Source organism: Achroia grisella, unplaced genomic scaffold (assembly GCF_030625045.1).
Source record: "Achroia grisella isolate CSIRO2021 unplaced genomic scaffold, CSIRO_AGI_Agris_v1 utg511, whole genome shotgun sequence".
NCBI classification, from domain to species: domain Eukaryota; kingdom Metazoa; phylum Arthropoda; class Insecta; order Lepidoptera; family Pyralidae; genus Achroia; species Achroia grisella.
In genome coordinates, this window is record NW_026712905.1 from 1 (window position 1) to 18,523 (window position 18,523).

General features: G+C 32.6%; 2 protein-coding genes across 2 annotated transcripts; one reads left to right on the forward strand and one right to left on the reverse strand.

Annotated features, from left to right (window-relative positions):
• Nucleotides 1–4,190: 4,190 nt before the first annotated feature.
• On the reverse strand, nucleotides 4,191–16,828 carry LOC131846421 (ras-like protein 2). Its single transcript, XM_059195706.1, has 4 exons — nucleotides 16,643–16,828; nucleotides 16,330–16,417; nucleotides 12,489–12,700; nucleotides 4,191–5,216 (listed from the first exon to the last, which is right to left on the reverse strand). Exons 1-4 carry the CDS (start codon nucleotides 16,745–16,747, stop codon nucleotides 5,019–5,021), a joined length of 603 nt encoding a protein of 200 aa, XP_059051689.1. The 5' UTR covers nucleotides 16,748–16,828; the 3' UTR covers nucleotides 4,191–5,018.
• Nucleotides 16,829–17,198: 370 nt separating this feature from the next.
• On the forward strand, nucleotides 17,199–18,322 carry LOC131846533 (cyclin-H-like). Its single transcript, XM_059195867.1, is given in 2 exon segments — nucleotides 17,199–17,400; nucleotides 17,403–18,322. Coding segments are annotated over 2 exon segments (975 nt in total). The 5' UTR covers nucleotides 17,199–17,277; the 3' UTR covers nucleotides 18,255–18,322.
• Nucleotides 18,323–18,523: the final 201 nt, after the last annotated feature.

The window sequence follows — 18,523 nt, forward strand, 5'->3', positions numbered from 1 at the left end:
TACGGCCCATGTGATGGTAAACGGTTACCGCCTACGGGCGCATGATTTACTATATAGTTTTTGAAAAACTCTATGGTGTAGTCTCTCGAGAAAACCTCGGCCGGTAATTAATTCCACAATCTAAATGTATGCGGGAGAAATTTCATCTGAAACCGCACTGTCCCTGAATAATCTTCCATACTGAACTTACGACCTTTATAATGCGAAATAATACATAGTATAACTGTAAAATTATGTATATTTATATATTGTCCACATTTATATACGTAATTTGAAGGATACCAAACGTCTTATCTATCTATTTAAAAATAATTTAAATTATTTTTTTACTTGCAACACTATCTGATTGGAATTGCGTTGTGTTCGCTCAGCAAAAAACTGCGTAAAGACCAATTTTACTACCATATAAAAATATACATTACATCTCTTTCTAACATTAAGTTCCTACTGTTTGCAAGATTCCCATATGAAATCAACAAAATTCACATAGGAACCTTGGGTAAATATACACATCAAAAACTTCGGTTTCGTTTATAATACTATTATACATCGTAAGGACTATCGTTTCAATATGTGGAATACAAAATTATATATCAGTAGTGTAATCAGAAACATGTTTATAGAAATTAGTATCGTCAGAAAAATTGTTTTCGATTACAAATGTATTTTTAATAATTTGAGTCTATCATTTAAATATTGGACCTAAAAATCTTTTAGAAAAATGTTTATACTTTGTGAAATTATTATTTTTAATTTCAGAATTTCTTTATTTAATGGATTTATATTATTTTGTTTAATTCCGCTACCATTAGCATGTGTGAGACCACAAATATTCAGTGCAGAAACTTTGACCACCACTACAGTTCAGTAACCAGACTACTCTAGTACTGGAAGCATTAACATGTGTGAGACCACAATTATTGTGCTATATAGCAGACTATTTGTGGTCTCACGCATGCTATTGGTAGCGAATTAAAAAATGTATATACCAATTAAATTTTTTTCGGAAATTGGACTACTCCGAAAAAAAATATATAGTTATTACAATAGTATGAATTTTGTCACTGTATTATTTTAAATAAAATTATACTATTTCTAGGTATATTCTCGGATATTAGTAGATTAATATAACATTTTAGTTATTTAATTAAATATGGTCCCCACACAAAGAGTGACCATTCGAAAAAATTTCAAACATTAAACATAAGTAAATAACTGTCGGAAAAATATAAAATAATACAAATTAGTATTTGGTTTCGAGACGTAATCACACGTCATTCTTACAGTTTTCTTATACTTATATTACAAACTTTATAATTTACAATACGATTATCCATACACAACTTATTTAATGTTATTACAATACTCTATTTAATATTTATTTATTTATTAAAAAAATACAAGCGAAAATAAACTTTAGTATTAGTTTTGGAAATAAAAAAAAATCTATTTCAATCTCGTATATTTATTTTATTCGAGTGTTAATATGTTTTCGTTAATTTTCGCTTGTAGAATAAAAATATAACAAAAAATAAACAAAGGATTGTATCCTATGTCATATATATAAAAAAGAAATGTGTAATATATTAGCTAGGTATTATATAGCACCTTTATATATGTGCTTAACAATTTGTAGTTATATATTGGTCTACGCGAGTGACGAATAGGTTCGTTGCAAATGTAAAAAACAAATAACGATTTTTTGGATCTGTGGGACTTGCGAAACTTATTGTGTAATAGAAGCTTTACAATTTCCATAGACGACCATAGACTAAAGAAGTCAGAAAATGAAAGATAGACTTTGCTTTTTGGCCTAATTTTCTTCAGTTATATGTTAATAAGAATATTTAGTTTTACTTTAACAACAATAATTAGGAAAATTATACTTTGTCTCTTTCCCACACTCACGCAGAACAATGAAAGAAATAAAAGAGAAAATAATACGGAACATTAAAGCCATAAGTCATATTTACAGCTATTTGGTGATTTTGGTATGGCACCATAGACAAACTGATTACGAAAATAAATATGATAAATATTGACAGCCCATAGATTTGCCAAGCATCTAGATCAAGCAGCGCCATCTCTGTTTTACAACCTGGAAACTGCCTATGGTAGCTTGACTGTTTATAGTCCCCATAAGTTTAAACAAATTCTTTAACATTATTTTTATGTGTATAGCAAGTTGTGATGTAGGAATGATATAATAATCTAGTTTTACAAATCATAACCTCTCTTATACAACATTCTGTTTACATTTCAACCTAGGGCTGATGTAGAATAAAACAAAAATCAAAGTTAAATCATGTCAAATTCTCAAACTTAATCATAGAAAAAAAAAATTATTGTATTATAATTAAATTATTTTTAACACAGATTGACTACATTTTAGGCTGCTAATACACAGTTAGACTATTTTCAAAATGGGCGAGACAACCAATTGCTTAATGGGAGTTCACAAATGTTAATTGCAATAGATCAACTTGACAACAAACCGACTGTATATCAGCAGCCTTAGTCTCTATCAACAAAAATAATAACTAAACATTACTTAAAGATAACCTAAAAAATATTGAAAATAAATACCTTATCGCATAAGGAATATAAACAAAAATCACTCGAGTGAATACAAAAATACAATGTAACTATTGAAATGAACAAAATATTTTTTTTATACAAAATATTGTTCAATATAAATATAATTATGTACTTATGCTTAGTACAACTTCACTCATGTGTATACAACCTATAAAGAAATTATACAAAAAATAAATATATTTCTTTAAATAAAAAAAATGATTCGGAGATTAGATGCCATAATTTTGTGAAAAAAAACAATTGTAACTTATGGCAGCTGATTTCCAAATACAATGTTAAATATAAAATATTTGTTTATGCCTCCAAATATATGTTGGAAATCTGACAACCGGATTATATAATCTCAATTCAATCGTGGAACAATCAATATTTGACCATAGACAAAAAGAATTCCCACCACATGTTGTCTAGAACATACTGTAAATTGTTTTTAATAACAATAATTCAGCTATTTGCAAACACTAGAAAAATTAGTGCTGTTACCAGTTTATAAAAAGGTTTAATTACGTTTATACTTTTGAAGGTTTCAATATCATATTGGTTCGGAAATACTTCTGCTTGAGAAGTTTTTAGAGTATACCAACCGAATGGAAGAAAATTATTGTTAAAATGTCTATCTACCGTTCTCACATAATAATTAAACTTTGAGGCTTAATGCTTTATTCATCAACTCATACCATACTAAAATTACTAGATCGACCAAGTGTTACCAACTTCAATATTAGTAATTTAGTTTTATGTGTACGATATTTGATGGAGTCTTTATTAAATGATCTTAACTATAGTAGGCATATTAGACTATACGATCTAAAAAGAGCCATCGGTTTCGTTTTTCTATAAAAAACAAGGATAAGTAGCTAAAAACATGTAGATAGGAAGACTTATTTATTGAGAAGATTTCTCTTAAATTTTCTCAAATTCTTGTTCAATTTTCCCTAAAAATGTAGGTTTTTAGAGAAATTTTAACAAAAATTGAGAGAACACCAGAGGATAATCTAGCAACACTGTTTGTATATGGGATCCATATCCATATATAGAAATGTGATAAACATATTTCAGTCCTAGGTACATTGAGTTTAGAAAAAACATATAATGTTTAGTTTCGTAAAGATAGATATATCTGTATTTTTGTCTGTCAAATTTAAAATTGTTAGAACAGCTACACTCATACATTTTAGTTTTGGTGCTCGATTACGTAATTCAGATGCAATCAAATGTCATTTGAAACAGATTGGTATATAAATTCATAATTTTGAGGTTATATTTGAAGCTTTTGATAATTTCAAACAAAATTAAACAACTCGGTTGATTTTTAACTGTCAAATGGACTCTGTTAGACGAAGGAAAGGGACTTGTAGTGTGGACAATACTAACTCCATTGCTAGCAATGTACAATCTCCTACACTGGATTGACCTCCATATTTCCTCCCTTTAAATCTATCGCGATTAATTCCTGATTAACTGCAACTACGGTTGATAATCTTGACCTGACTTCTTGTTAGGTCAAGAACTAGTGACAGATGATAAAATCCGCTAATCCGAAATCTAATTTTTATACTAAATTTGTATTTAAATTTACAGTTCATTTATTGTACATTCTTGTTCTATACTTCAAATTCTGTTATGTCATTAATTTTACCAATATATATATATCTGTATTCCAAGTCTTTTTCTATAGTTTTTCGTTTTATCTGTACACGTATAAAATAAAACTACAATATCCTCATTGTATCACCTTTCACTGGTGCCAGTATACCCTATTCCCGATTATTCATAATTACCAATTAAAAAAATATGGTCAAGATACCAAAATTATTAATACATTTTATGATATTTAAATTGACAAATTTCCGATTACATATAATCCATTTGACAATTTCAGACGCCAACCGAGTCGTATGCTTTGCAACTGTAGCTGTCAAATGACTGAAACATAACCTCAAAACCGTGTCAGTCAATTTCAAACGCACATTCATCGCAATTGAGTTACATAATCGATACATGGGTTTGTAAAAACATATCACTTATGTTAGTACCATACCGGATTAACTAAAAAAATACAAACTTCGGAATATCTTAAAGTTTTAGCTTTAAAGAGGCCGATCATTAATCACGTATGGCTCGAGAAGTAGTAGGTACTAAAGATACACGTGATTGAGTTTGGGAGGGTTAGTACTAAACCTCCCCACCATGGGTAGGGTAGGGGGAGAGTATATGTTAAAAAAATGCTAATAAAAAGACGTGATTAATGTACCGGAATATGCCCCAAAGTCAAATTTAAAAAATTATACAATTTCAAGTTAATGCAGTATTGTACAAATTGTACGTATGTACGTCATTTTACTTATACAATTGAATTGGATTTTGTTAATAAAATACATACATAGATATATATAATTAAAGCTTACCACAGTCTTCTGTTACAACATAACGCAGGTCCGTTTCTTGTGGGGTGTATAATTTGATTTGTTGTTGATCCTCTCGGCCTCCTGGAAGCGGCGGACGAGCCTCACCAGCTCATGGAACGCCTGGTCCACGTTCATGCGCGCCTTCGCACTACATTCTATATATGGAACCTTCAACTGACGCGAGAGGGCTTGAGCCGCCTCTAGTGATACCTGAAATGTCATACCAGATCATATACTTAAAGACGATTTTTTTAAAGGGTTATTTAAACTCGATTTCTGTTTATTACATAAGGTTGGTATTGACTTTAATACTTTTTTAATAACCCTGAAAATTTCAATCAGCGCTCTCTAGTCTCTAGTAGATAAGCAATTTACATAACATCTTTTTGAATTATAGCCTATGTGTTATTCCGATGTATAAACTAATATACCTGTAAAGTTTCATCAAAATTCGTTCAGTAGTTTCTGCGTGAATGAGTAACAAACATCCGTCCATACTCACAAACTTTCTCATTTATAATATTGGTAAGATATTAAAGTTTATACACTCACTAAATACACACAAGGCAATCCCAGCCCTGACTTAAAAATTGTTAATTTATTTATTTTTGTATATACATTGTACTCCGCACTAGGCGAATCTGTATCGCAAGAGTCCACAAAGAGTCGATTCACAACGCAAGTTTCAAGACATTTGTAGCCCGGGTCCCCCATAACATGCTGACCACCTTCATGAACAGGAGCGGATCGCGAATTGGTGGTGCCCTGTGCTAAATCTACTTAGGGGGGCCTACATAATTATGTTACTCAACTAAAAAAATACACCAACAAAAAACAAGTGACCAGAAATTCCCCGTTCCTCACGCGCACTTGCATGGATTGATTCTCCTCAGGGTTGCCAACCTTATGATAGGTTTTTAAAATTCTAGATATTTTTTTGTATATTCTAAATATCGTTTCAGTGGGCTGGGGGTCTGGGCTGCAGCCCTATGAGCCCTTAGGTAGATCCGCCCCTTTTCATGAAGGGGGACTACTGGCCGAAGGGTGTGGTGTATCTGCATTACCGTCATCAGAGCCGTGACCACAGCAGCAATTTATATATTTTTTTGATTATTAATTCATATTTCACTTAAATTGAACTCAACAATTGAGTGGGTATACACTGAATTACTCACAATAGTTAAAAGCTATATTTGTTGATTGTTTATTATTCATATATATGTTGGTAGATTTCAAATATAATTTATAATTACTAATATTATAAATGTAAAAGTCTTGGATAAATAATGGATCTTTTTTACACTTTCACGCAAAAACTACTGAACCGATCATCACGAAATTTTGTACACATGTTCTTGGAGGTATTTGCATGAACATAGGATAATTTTCAATTAAATATATATATGTATATCATATATAAAAATCAAAATTTTGCTACTTCAGCGCCATCTAGCAGCCAGTAATGAAGTTATGCGAGCGAAGCCGCGGGTAAAAGCTAGTTTGTAATAAATTTTACATTTGTAGGCTGGTTATAAATTTAGCGTAAAGGAATTTACTATATAATATCCGAGGTGTATCACGTATATATGTTCGCTATCCTGCTTTTTAGCACACAGTAACATTTATTATTAAAAACTACAAAGATTTACAATTTTTATTGTAATTTTTTGTTGTTTTTAATAATAATAAAATATGTATGTTAGTCTAGGTAATCGTAATATGACTACACGGTTTGAGATGAATAAATAAAGAAATTAAAATAAATTGCCAGTTTAACATCAGACAAATTTATTAGTTTTAATTTATATTTTTACATTTATAACTACTACAGGTAATGTAAAAGTACAATGAAAAAAATTTATTATTATTATAAACTAACTGTTACCGAGATTTCGTTTGATAAAACTTTTATCCCTTAGCATCCTACCAGCTATCTTACTAATTTTCATAAACGCGTAAGTTTGTGAGTATGGATGGATGTTTGTTACTCTTTCGTACGCAGAAACTAATGAACGGATCTTGTTGAAACTTTACAGTAATATAGCTTATACATCAGAATAACACATAGAGTATAATTTAAAAATATATTATGTAAATTGGGCGATATATAATTATAAGTGTGATGCATACGAAGTCGCGCAGTATAAGAATGAAAGAGAACTTTTTTAAAGAGATATATTTATGACAATATCTATCCCATAAAGTGTGGATACCCCATCGGAGTTTAGTGCTTGCAATTAGGTATACAAATATATACGCAATGGTAAACAGTACATGATAAATCCTATTATTGGTTTACCTCCGTGAATCATTGCGCTGCAGCGTGACGTCCAGATTTTCGAATGGGAAAAACAAATGCTATCATCAACTGTAGGTATTGATGTCAATAATAATGTATAATAATACCATCTGCCTCTGTTTTGCCATATAAATTAAAATCGCTATTAAACAATAGGGGGTTGGTGCTGGAAGGGTGAACTTTTAGGGTCGGTGAATTTTTTAAAGATTTAATATACAAAAATTTGTCTAATAAATAAAATATCAGGGATGGTTATCCCTTATTACTTAGGGGTATGAAGTATAGATAGTAGCCGATTCTCCCAACTACTAAATATGCATATAAAATTTCATAAAAATCGGTCAAGCCGTTTCGGGGGAGTATGGTAACTAACACTGTGATACGAGAATTTTATATACGAGTACGTCATAAAGAACATCATAAAGAGAGAGAGAGAGAGAGAGAGAGAAAGAGAGCGGATATTGTTATGTCGAAAGTATACTCCAAAACTTTGCACCGATTTCAAAAATTAATAAACATATATTAATAACTCATTAAAACTAATATACCATCTATAAAAAAATATATCTAAGTATTTATATCAGTTGTCTAGTGCCCATAACACGAGCTCTGCTTAGCTTGGGACTAGGTGGCGCTGTGAATCGTCCAAGGGTTTATTATTGTTATTATTAATATCTTCGCTGGAGTCTGTCAGATTTTTTTTTTATGGATGATAATGGAATGATGCACCCACTATTTACGTTGGCGGGGCACCAGTGAAGGATGATAAGATGAGCATGAAGTAAGGTGTAACAACTGACTTCTCCTTGATTTGGTGTATGTATTAGACTAGATAAAGAATGAATACATTAGAGGAAGTATGAAAGTGGCGCCGATGTCGGAGAGGTTAAAGAGTAATCGTCTATCGTGGTATGGGCATGTAATGCGTAGGAATGAAGATCATATCCTAAGGACGGTGTTACATATGAATGTGGATGGTTATAGGGGTAGAGGAAGACCGAAAAAGAGATGGATGGACTGTGTGAAAGATGATATGGTGAGAAAGGAGTATATAACGGAATGACTGCGAACAGAGATGAATGGAAGAGAAAAACATATTACGCCGACCCCAAATAAATGGGATAAGGAAGAAGCAGATGATGATGATTAGTATTTATATTCATATGCATGTAGTAAAAAACGGTTATTTCAATATTATTCAACAGTCACTCCAATTTTATTTATATGTATAGATGGTGGGCTATGATACACCTGAAGTAGGACGTACTCCATCAATGCAGTCTTAATGAAGTACGTAGTTAAAATGTTAAGAGGAGAAAAATGCAACCAAACGATATTAGCATCAACATCCATACGAGCGCCCATAAACAAGCACGTCGAAGGAACTTATTTGATGTTCCTTGGAGAAAAACAGAGCTGGCCCGGCAGGCTCCCATTACTCTTGCACTGAGTCTACTCAACGGTGTCGTTAGTCGATTTCCTGAGCTGGACATATTTACATGTGACTTGTTAAATTTTAGCAGAATGGCAATGGATTTCCTAAATAACACGTAAAATTTTCGGTTGTTATTGTTTTAATATATTTTTTTTGTAATTATTACTATATCATATTTTTGTATAATTTTTCCTAAGTGAGCATATTGGGGAGCTGTAAGACTCGCTTAGTTTGATGTCAATAAATATATAAATAAATTATCATAATTCATTATCATTGTAATTAATAATGATTAAATCAACACGAGTATTTACCAATACATTTACATTATTACATTTTCCCTACGCATTTATCGAGATATTTGTAGAAATCGTTTGTGCGAGTACCTCAGTCTCACCTATTTCAGCCATTCATCTGCTTGTTTTATAATAATAATAATATCTCAAGACAATTCACATAACGCCATCTAGTCCCAATCTAAGCTGAGCTTGTGTTGTGAGTACTAGATAACTGATATAAATGATGCATTTCTTTTCGTAAATAAATACATATTATACCCTACCGACGCCATATATAACGTGATTATAATGGTCTAGTGGTTTACCACAACGCTTTACTATCCGATGGTCGCGGGTTCGATTCCTCGCACGGTGCAAACATTTGTATTTATGGGTATGATTGTTTGTATCGGTCTGGGTATTTTCTATGTATATTTTGTATGTATCAGTTGTCTTGTACCCATAACACAAGCTCTACTTACTGTGAGTCTAGATGGCGCTGTCTTAATTGTCCAAGGTTATTTATTGTTATGTGACACCCATAATATCCATCGTGCATTGCCATTACGGAGATGTAATTTTTTTATAGCATAGGGGACAACCGTTTACTTTGGTGGGTCATCAGTGGTGGATGATAATATGAACATGATGCGAGCTCAGTTAGCCCATTGCAATTTTACAAAGATCACCCCTCACTCACTCACACACACACACACACATACGCACACACAGCACGCACACACACACACCCGCACGCATGGGGGGGAAGGGGATTGTTAGTAATGTGGACTAATGTCCCCATTGCCAGCAATGCACCATGTCAGGTTGACCTCCACGCGGTTCCTCCTGGAAACCATCGTGATAAATTTCTGGTGAATTTGTCACGATGGGCTAACTGACCTGACCTCATGCTCATCTTACCATCCTCCACTGGTGCCCCGCCAGCGTAAACCGTTAGCGCAGGCGGGTGAACCATTCCATTATGATTCTTAAAAAAAAACCTGAGCTATCTTCTTTTTACCCCCACCCCCTGGTCGGGTTCCTGGTTATAAACGGAGGCAATCCTTTTCAGACACACATACAACATGCACACACACACACACACACACACACACATGCTCAATGCACTCCACGTTTAAACTTAAAACTAGATGTATAACTAATTTATATGAAGGGGAGACCTGTGGGCTAATTATGTAACTTCGTTCGCAACGATTTTCGTATGTAACGTAGTGAAAATGACGTCATCTGTCAATAATGCGATCATATAGACGCCATTTGACGCTGTCAACTAGCATTGCAACGTAAACGCAACTTTACATATCGATAAAAATTATTTCTATCGAATGTCGATTTAGTAACCTCGTTGCAACGTCACGTAATCGCTATTTTGCCGAAATGACAGCGTGGAATTGAAACGGTTTTTACATTATGAGAAACAATTTAGAAGGTGTTTCTTTTGGTTACAATCTTTAAAATATCAGCATTAGCAGCTTTATTTATCTTGTTTTGGTAATTTTCAGTATTACATATATTTTTATTATATTAAATATTACGTAGAAAGTCGTGAAAAGGTTTTAAATTTATTAAAATGGGAAAATTGTCACGACTCACAACACGACATCAGTACACACAGTAAATGTTTAATATAAAATTAGGGTTGATTATGATATTAATATAATTAAAAAACTATTTCAATGAATACGGTGCTCTGTGAACACGTTTATGACTGTGATTTGTTTACAGTAAATAAATTTATTTGTTTAAAGTTTTTACATTATGTACAAATTTAAAAAGATGTGCCCATATCATTTTAAATTTATATGGATACCTACGTACTTACCTAGGTATCTATAGCAGAAAAGAAAATTTAATTTGTAGGTTAGATTAATATTATTAATGATTATAAATAGTTTGTATAAAATATGCTTTTATATTCAAAATTATTAACCTTATTTTTTCATTAGAATAGAATAGACTTTCTTTATTTTATTTTATTAAATGTCTATTAATAAAATTAAAATAAAAGAACAAATGAACGCTGCAGTATATTTTGTAATTTTTGAACGTAATAAAAATTGTTTCAAATCAACCAACTAGTGTAACAACCCAATAAATTAAAATGTATCCCTCTAAAGGTATAAGCTATCTAATGTACTGACTTTTTAAATTGGTCGGATTAACAATATTCCGCTGCAACTTCATAGTAATGTTTTATCGATAGAAATGATTTATGTTGCGGTCATTCGACCTTACTTGATCGCATTTTTTAAATTGAAATGATTTCATATTGCATCACAACTTCAACAGAAACAATTTCATATCGTGTTACATAATTAGCCCACTGGTGTCTAAGTTACAGGCTATTGCTTACTTTGGGCTCCAGATGTCCCACAAATCATATTTGTGATTTTTATTGTTGGCATTTATATAAGAAAACTGGAACTATGTAATTTGTAGAGACGAAAAATTTTTATTTATTTATTGTTTATTGTGACAAATTCAGCAGTAATGGAAACAGGTGGTTAACAGTCCAAATTACTAACAATCCAATTCTTCACCAATGGTCAGGTTTTTTTTAAATTTAAGAAAGCAATAAAATAGTTTATTTGGTACATAGTAATAATAAAAATATATTTTAAATTTTAAATTACATACTGGTTTATATTAATTATATGTTACCAAACCAGCATATGTCGTGATGAGGTGCCACGACGCTGGTATTCTGCGGATACCTTCATACATATCTTAATATACATACTTTGACTTGTTTATTGTACATAATTGTATATGTAATTGTATTTTCTGTGAGAGGAACAATAAATATTTTTATTCATTAATTCATTCATACATACATACATACATAGATCTAGGCGGATAACACAGAGTAAACATTTACGACATACTACCTATACATATAAAAAAATTGTATTGTCTGTTTGTAATATTGAAATAACAGTTTTTTACTACATGCATATAAATATAAATGTACCGTATGTACCGTATACACCAAAATATTTTTTTTACAATTTTTGTCTGTCTGTTTGTTCCGGCTAATCTCTAAAATGGCTAGGCCAATTTTGACGGGACCTTTTTTGCCAGGTAGCCGAAGTAATAAGGAATAACTTTTATTTTAGTTCTATTACTACATTATATACTTACATTGGCTATGGCTACTTTTATAGAAAAATAACGTTAAATTATTTCCGCGGACGAAGTCGCGGGAACAGTATATAAATAAATATCAATCATAACTATACACTGAAACATAAAATAAACATAATGATCTGGTAACACTTGCAGACAGACACCTTGCATTACCCTGCATTTGGAGTGCAGACATATCACAGCACAGTTTTCCGAGTAGGGAGTAGTAGTTTTTTAAATATAATAATGCACAATAGTGCTCCCTCCTGCGCTATCAAACACTATCAAAATTTAAATTATAGAGAATTTTGATCTGAACTTACCACTCTTTGCGACTCCAAGTCTGCCTTATTCCCAACCATGAGCATGGGGAATTCGTCTCGATCCTTCACACGAAGGATCTGCTTGTGGAATTTGTAAAGTTCATCGAAGCTCGCGTGATCTGCCACTGAGAACACCAGGAGGAATCCTTCGCCGGACCTCATGTACTGCTCGCGCATAGCACTGAACTCCTCCTGGCCAGCCGTGTCTAGAACTAAGAGTGAAACATATATGAAACAGGTATGCTCGCTATAAATTTCAAACTTGTGGCCGCGTGGTGAGCGGGTCAAAGTGCTCCCTAAAATATGGTCGAGTGCAGTGATGGCTGGCTCATCCGTCATACTCGTAAACGAGTGCTGCTTGTTAGACTAGACTATTTGCTTTTGCAATAGCATATACTGGTAGTCTCTATTCTCCCAAATTTTAATTTATAAATGAACTAACTACTCGCCCTGGCATCGCTCGGGTGTACATGTATTATACATATAAACGTTCCCCTTGAATCACTTTATCTATTAAAAAAAACGCTTCAAAATCCGTTACGTAGTTTTAAAGATTTAAGTATACATAGAAACGGACAGACAGCGACAGCGACTTTGTTTTATACTATGTAATAATAATAATGATCTGTATTATTATAAACATGTACAACATTGATTTGAAAATAATACGAGCTGAGTTTCTTGTCAGTTCTTCTCATCTTGAAATCATTCGGAACTGACGGTAGATTTGACATATCATAAGAGTATGTAATAGAGTTACATGAATAAAGATATTTTAAAGTTGAACTTTTACATACACATATTATTATAAGAATAATTTATTGCTGCTAATGAAATTATTTATATATGTGAATTTATGTAGGAAAAATGTTAGGACACTTGATACGGCTCGATGAATTTATAAAAATTATTATTGAGAGAAAAATAGAAGGAAGGTCTTCCCCTCCCTTCTGGGAAGGGAAGACTAAGGCCCAGCTACATCTAAGAAAATAAAGACAAAATTGGAGTCCTGTCAACATCTTATCAACATTTAAAGAGCATGATGGAAGATCGTGGAAAGTTGCAAGAGCTCCACCGACAAGAGCGTGGCTCTTAAATTATGAATGACTGATTTATTATTAAAAATAACGTTTATTCAAAAGAGCAACACGTAAGTTTATTTCTCGTTCTTTCTTGTGATGAGTCTGCATTCCGAATGAGTGGTAGAATAAAAAAATATGACATAAAAAAATGCTTATATTGGGTTCACTAAAGATTATTTCCTATTTCTATTTAATGAAATTACATAAAAAATATATTTAAGGGGTACTTCATTAGGCAGCAAAAGTACCGGTCCTTCAGTGAATGCTGACAGGATTCTCATTTGCAGCACTAGTTTTTAACTGGACCTTTCTCTCAAATTTAAAGACTAAAAACTAGGGTAGGACAACACAACAACTAATCAATGGCAAATAAAATTCTCATCTTATATCAATCCCTTATCAGATAAAACTCTGTTTTATGTTAAATATAAACCTTTTTCTTGAATCACTCTATCTATTCCTAAAAACTATAGTAAAGTCTGTTGCATAGTTTAAAAGATCTAAGCGAACAGAGAGCCTAAACAACTTTTTATACTAAATAAAGATATAGTAAAGTAAGTAAGACATAATCGCTTAGCACAGCACTGGTTTCCCTCGAGAAAGCTGACCCCAAACAATAGAATAATAAATGAAAGTAATCTGTTACTGTGGAACAATCTTAGTTACCAATGTATATATACATAGTAATGCTATAATATACACAATAATTAATATAACAATGAGGCAAAAGCAAACATGTGATTATGTTTTACAACTACTTTGATACTGTAAACATGGTTTTTACACACATTGATAGGTATAGAAAAACCCCCAAGTATATTAAAAATTAAACATGTCTTTAATTATAACAAAACCCCAACCTGAACAAAACTGTCAAACTTTACTGAGCATACCGAAATAAGCCTCAGCTACAAAATTACACTGTCTCTCAAACCATGCCATTGGCAAAATCACCGATCAAAACTTGTGGTCATCTATATATATAGAACTCAAAGGTGACTGACATTGTGATCTATCAACGCACAGCCTAAACCGCTGGACGAATCGGGCTGAAACTTGGTGCAGGTAGATGTTATGACGTAGTCATCCCCTAAGAAAGGATTTTGATTAATTCTACCCCCAAGGGATGAAACTTTATATGAAACTTTGTCAATTTTAAACCGATTGGGCTAAAACTTTGCATGCATAAAGCTACTATGACGTAGGCATCCCCTAAGAAAGAATTTTGATAAATTCCACCCCAAAGGGGATAAATTAACATGAGTGAAGCCGCGGGCAAAAGCTACTAGATACATAAGAATTTTCAATCTTTGATCTCAAATGACATGCTTATAATTTCAATGCTAAGAAAGGATTTTGATTAATTCTACCCCCAAGAGGATAAAATATGGGATAAAAGTTTGTATGAAACTTTGTCAATTTTAAACCGATCGGGCTGAGACTTTGCATGCATAAAGCTACTATAACGTAGGCATCCCCTAAGAAAGGATTTTGATAAATTCCACCCCTAAAGGGATAAATTTAGTTAAAAATAAAGAAGATGAGAACCTAAACAAATGTGATTAAATAAAGTAAATTTATGCAGTGACCATAGTGTTTAAAGAATCACATAAGTTTTTTTATTTGTTTTTTTTTTATATTTATATCTTGCAATCAGCTCACCAAGCCTTTGACTATTTGTTGTGGGACCATTTACAGGTGAGAACTGTACCTCCAGTGAGGAAACTGTCTCATTTTACATTAATGGTTCTGATCAGTGAATAAAATCCCATGTATGATGTCTTTTAAGCCTTCTGTAGTGAAATGGGTATCATAGTGCGTGTTGCAGGGATATTATTCCTCTTACATAAAGGAATCTCCTTTATGTAAGAGGAATGGTAAACTGAATGACCTGACCTGATGGTATGTGGTAATAATAATAATTTTGATTATTAAACTGTACCACACACAGTACACACAAACAGTATTGGGTGTCCCTTGGTACATCACCAACAACGAAATTCACAAGGAACTTGGCGTACTGCCAGTAAAGGAGGAGATCCTCAATTGTAAAGAAAAATATAAAAAGCGACTATGTAACCACTCAAATCAACTGGCTGCTCAATTACTACAAATATTTTACCCCAAGCGACTAAAAAGAAGCGACATTGTGTAATGTTTGCAGTATGCTTAAGCAGTAGATTCTCCCGCTAGGGTGGACAATCCATTCTTAGATCCCACACCCAAAAAATCTGCTCATAGTTCTGGGAATGTTTGCAGATAAGAAAAGATAAAAAAAAAAATTTAATTAAATTTTAAATAAAAGAAATAAATTTAATAATAAAAGTAATACTTTTTTACAATTTTTGTCTGTCTATCTCTTTGTTTGTTCCGGCTAATCTTTATATCGGCTGGACCGATTTTGATGGGACTTTTATTGGCAGGTAGCTGATGTAATAAGGAGTAACTTAGGCTACTTTTATTTTAGAAAAATAAAGCTAAATTCCATGTGGACAAAGTCGCGGGTACAGCTAGTATATAATATATTTTCTTTTTTAATATGCATCTTACATTAGTATAAATTTGTTTCGTAAAAAGAAAAATAGTTTTACAAAGATCTCTATTCCTAGACAATTTCATGATCAGCCTTCTTTCATAATTTATCACACTAATATTTATCATTTTACCATCATGATACTGGACATCTGCTACAACTTCAATATAAACTAACTCGAGAAACTTGCATTCTTTTTGCTATTAAATAATGGAATTTCACTTACTTTCCAACTTTGCTGGTGAATCATCAATGACACACTGTTTAGTATAACTGTCCTCAATGGTGGGGTCATAATCAGTCACGAAATAACTCTGGAATAACAATAAAAAGGGATTTTAGGAACAGCTGGTAACTGCAGTGGGCGGCTCCTTCCCACAATGGGACCTTGACACCAAATATACTTGATGACTATTTTTAAATATGAAGAAATAGACAATTACTTTAAATATAAGCAACAGGAATATTACATAAAGTTTGTATACATCAGATATCCTAATATTCGAATCATAAAAATTATCTTAAGCAAAGATAAATACCTGAATGAATTGTATTGTAATTGCACTTTTTCCCACCCCGCCACCGCCGACCACGACAAGTTTATATGTCTGAGCTTGATTTGGTCTATCGCCAGGTCGAGACATATTTATAAAATAAATAAAACAACGGGTTTAACTAATATTATAATAAAAAAAATAGATTTCTAAATTAGATGACAAACAGTCAAGTCCGATTCGAAGGATGATTCAATTCACAGATCACAGAGGCTCCACAATATTAAATTCTGACATAGAGTACTTATTAAGTTTGACACAAATTTTAAAAATACTATACTATCTAAATATTACGACTTAATAGTTAAATAAATCACTTTCATTATACTAAAAAGAAGCAAATTAATTTAATTAGAGAGATAATGCGTATTTTGAAAATTTTACGTGATGGTCGAACCATTTTACTCTGTACTGTCACTCATGTGATATCTGTCATCAATGACTGATTAAATGACACTGTCAACAGTGTCATTTAAGTCAGTTCAGTTCAGTCAGAAAAGTCACAACAACAATTCCGATAATCCATTGACCGTTTCTCGTTTATATTTTTAGTTTTTGTTAATATTTAAGAATAAAACGATTGTAATAAATTATATCTGATCTGTGATTATAAGAATAAAATGTTTTCGACGAGTACACAGAGGAAGTTTTGGACGTTCAGTGACGAGAATGAGATAGCACGGCACCGAGAAAAACACAATTTGCAGTACATTTCAAAGCATGGGGCAAATATTGACGAATATCAACGGTATAACTTTTTTTGTCCCCTGATGAGGAGAGACTGCTTTTAAAACAATACGAGCTTCATATGAAGGAGTTCTGCAAGAGGTTCAGTCCACCGATGCCGAAGGGCGTAGTGGGCACCTCATTTAATTACTTTAAGCGTTTTTATTTGTACAACTCCTCAATGGATTATCACCCGAAAGAAATTCTTGCTACCTGCGTATATTTGGCGTGTAAAGTGGAAGAGTTCAACGTGTCTATAGGTCAGTTTGTAGCTAATATTAAAGGAGATAGAGAGAAGGCATCTGATATTATATTAAATAATGAATTATTGTTAATGCAACAGTTGAACTATCATCTGACTATTCACAATCCCTTCAGGCCAGTAGAAGGCTTCCTTATTGATATAAAAACGAGGTGTACACTAGCTAATCCAGAACGGTTACGAAGTGGGATTGACGAATTTCTAGAAAGGGTGTTTTTAACAGATGCATGTTTGCTGTATGCTCCGTCACAGATAGCTCTGGCTGCCGTCCTTCATGCAGCGAGTAAAGAACAGGAAAATCTTGATAGCTACGTCACAGAAACATTATTTAGAGACGCCGGACCAGATAAATTGGCTATTTTGATTGAAGCAGTACGTAAGATTCGTTCATTGGTTAAAATGGTGGAGAGTCCGGCACGAGAACGAGTTAGGATTATTGAGAAGAAACTAGACCGGTGTCGTAATCAGGAGAACAATCCGGATAGTGAAATATACAAGAGGCGTATGAGAGAAGCCTTGGATGAAGAAGACCTGCCATATTTGCAACAGAGCAGAATGTCTCTAGATACAAGTGGAATCTCACAAGTGTTGTCCCCTTCGGCGTCTTAATATTGACTATTAATGTATTATTTTGACTTAAACGATTTTTTTTATATATAGACAGACTACACATATAAACAGACTGTATATTTAAAAATGTGTTTCATTTGTCTTTCTTTCCATCTAATTTGGCCTGATACGGATAGAGCATGGATCTGTCGGTTATATACTGATGTACTTTACTTCCCATGGTTGTGTGTTCAATTCCTTGCATGGTACAAACATTTGTATTCATGAGTTTGATTGTTTGTATCGTTCTGGGTATTGGCTATGTATAT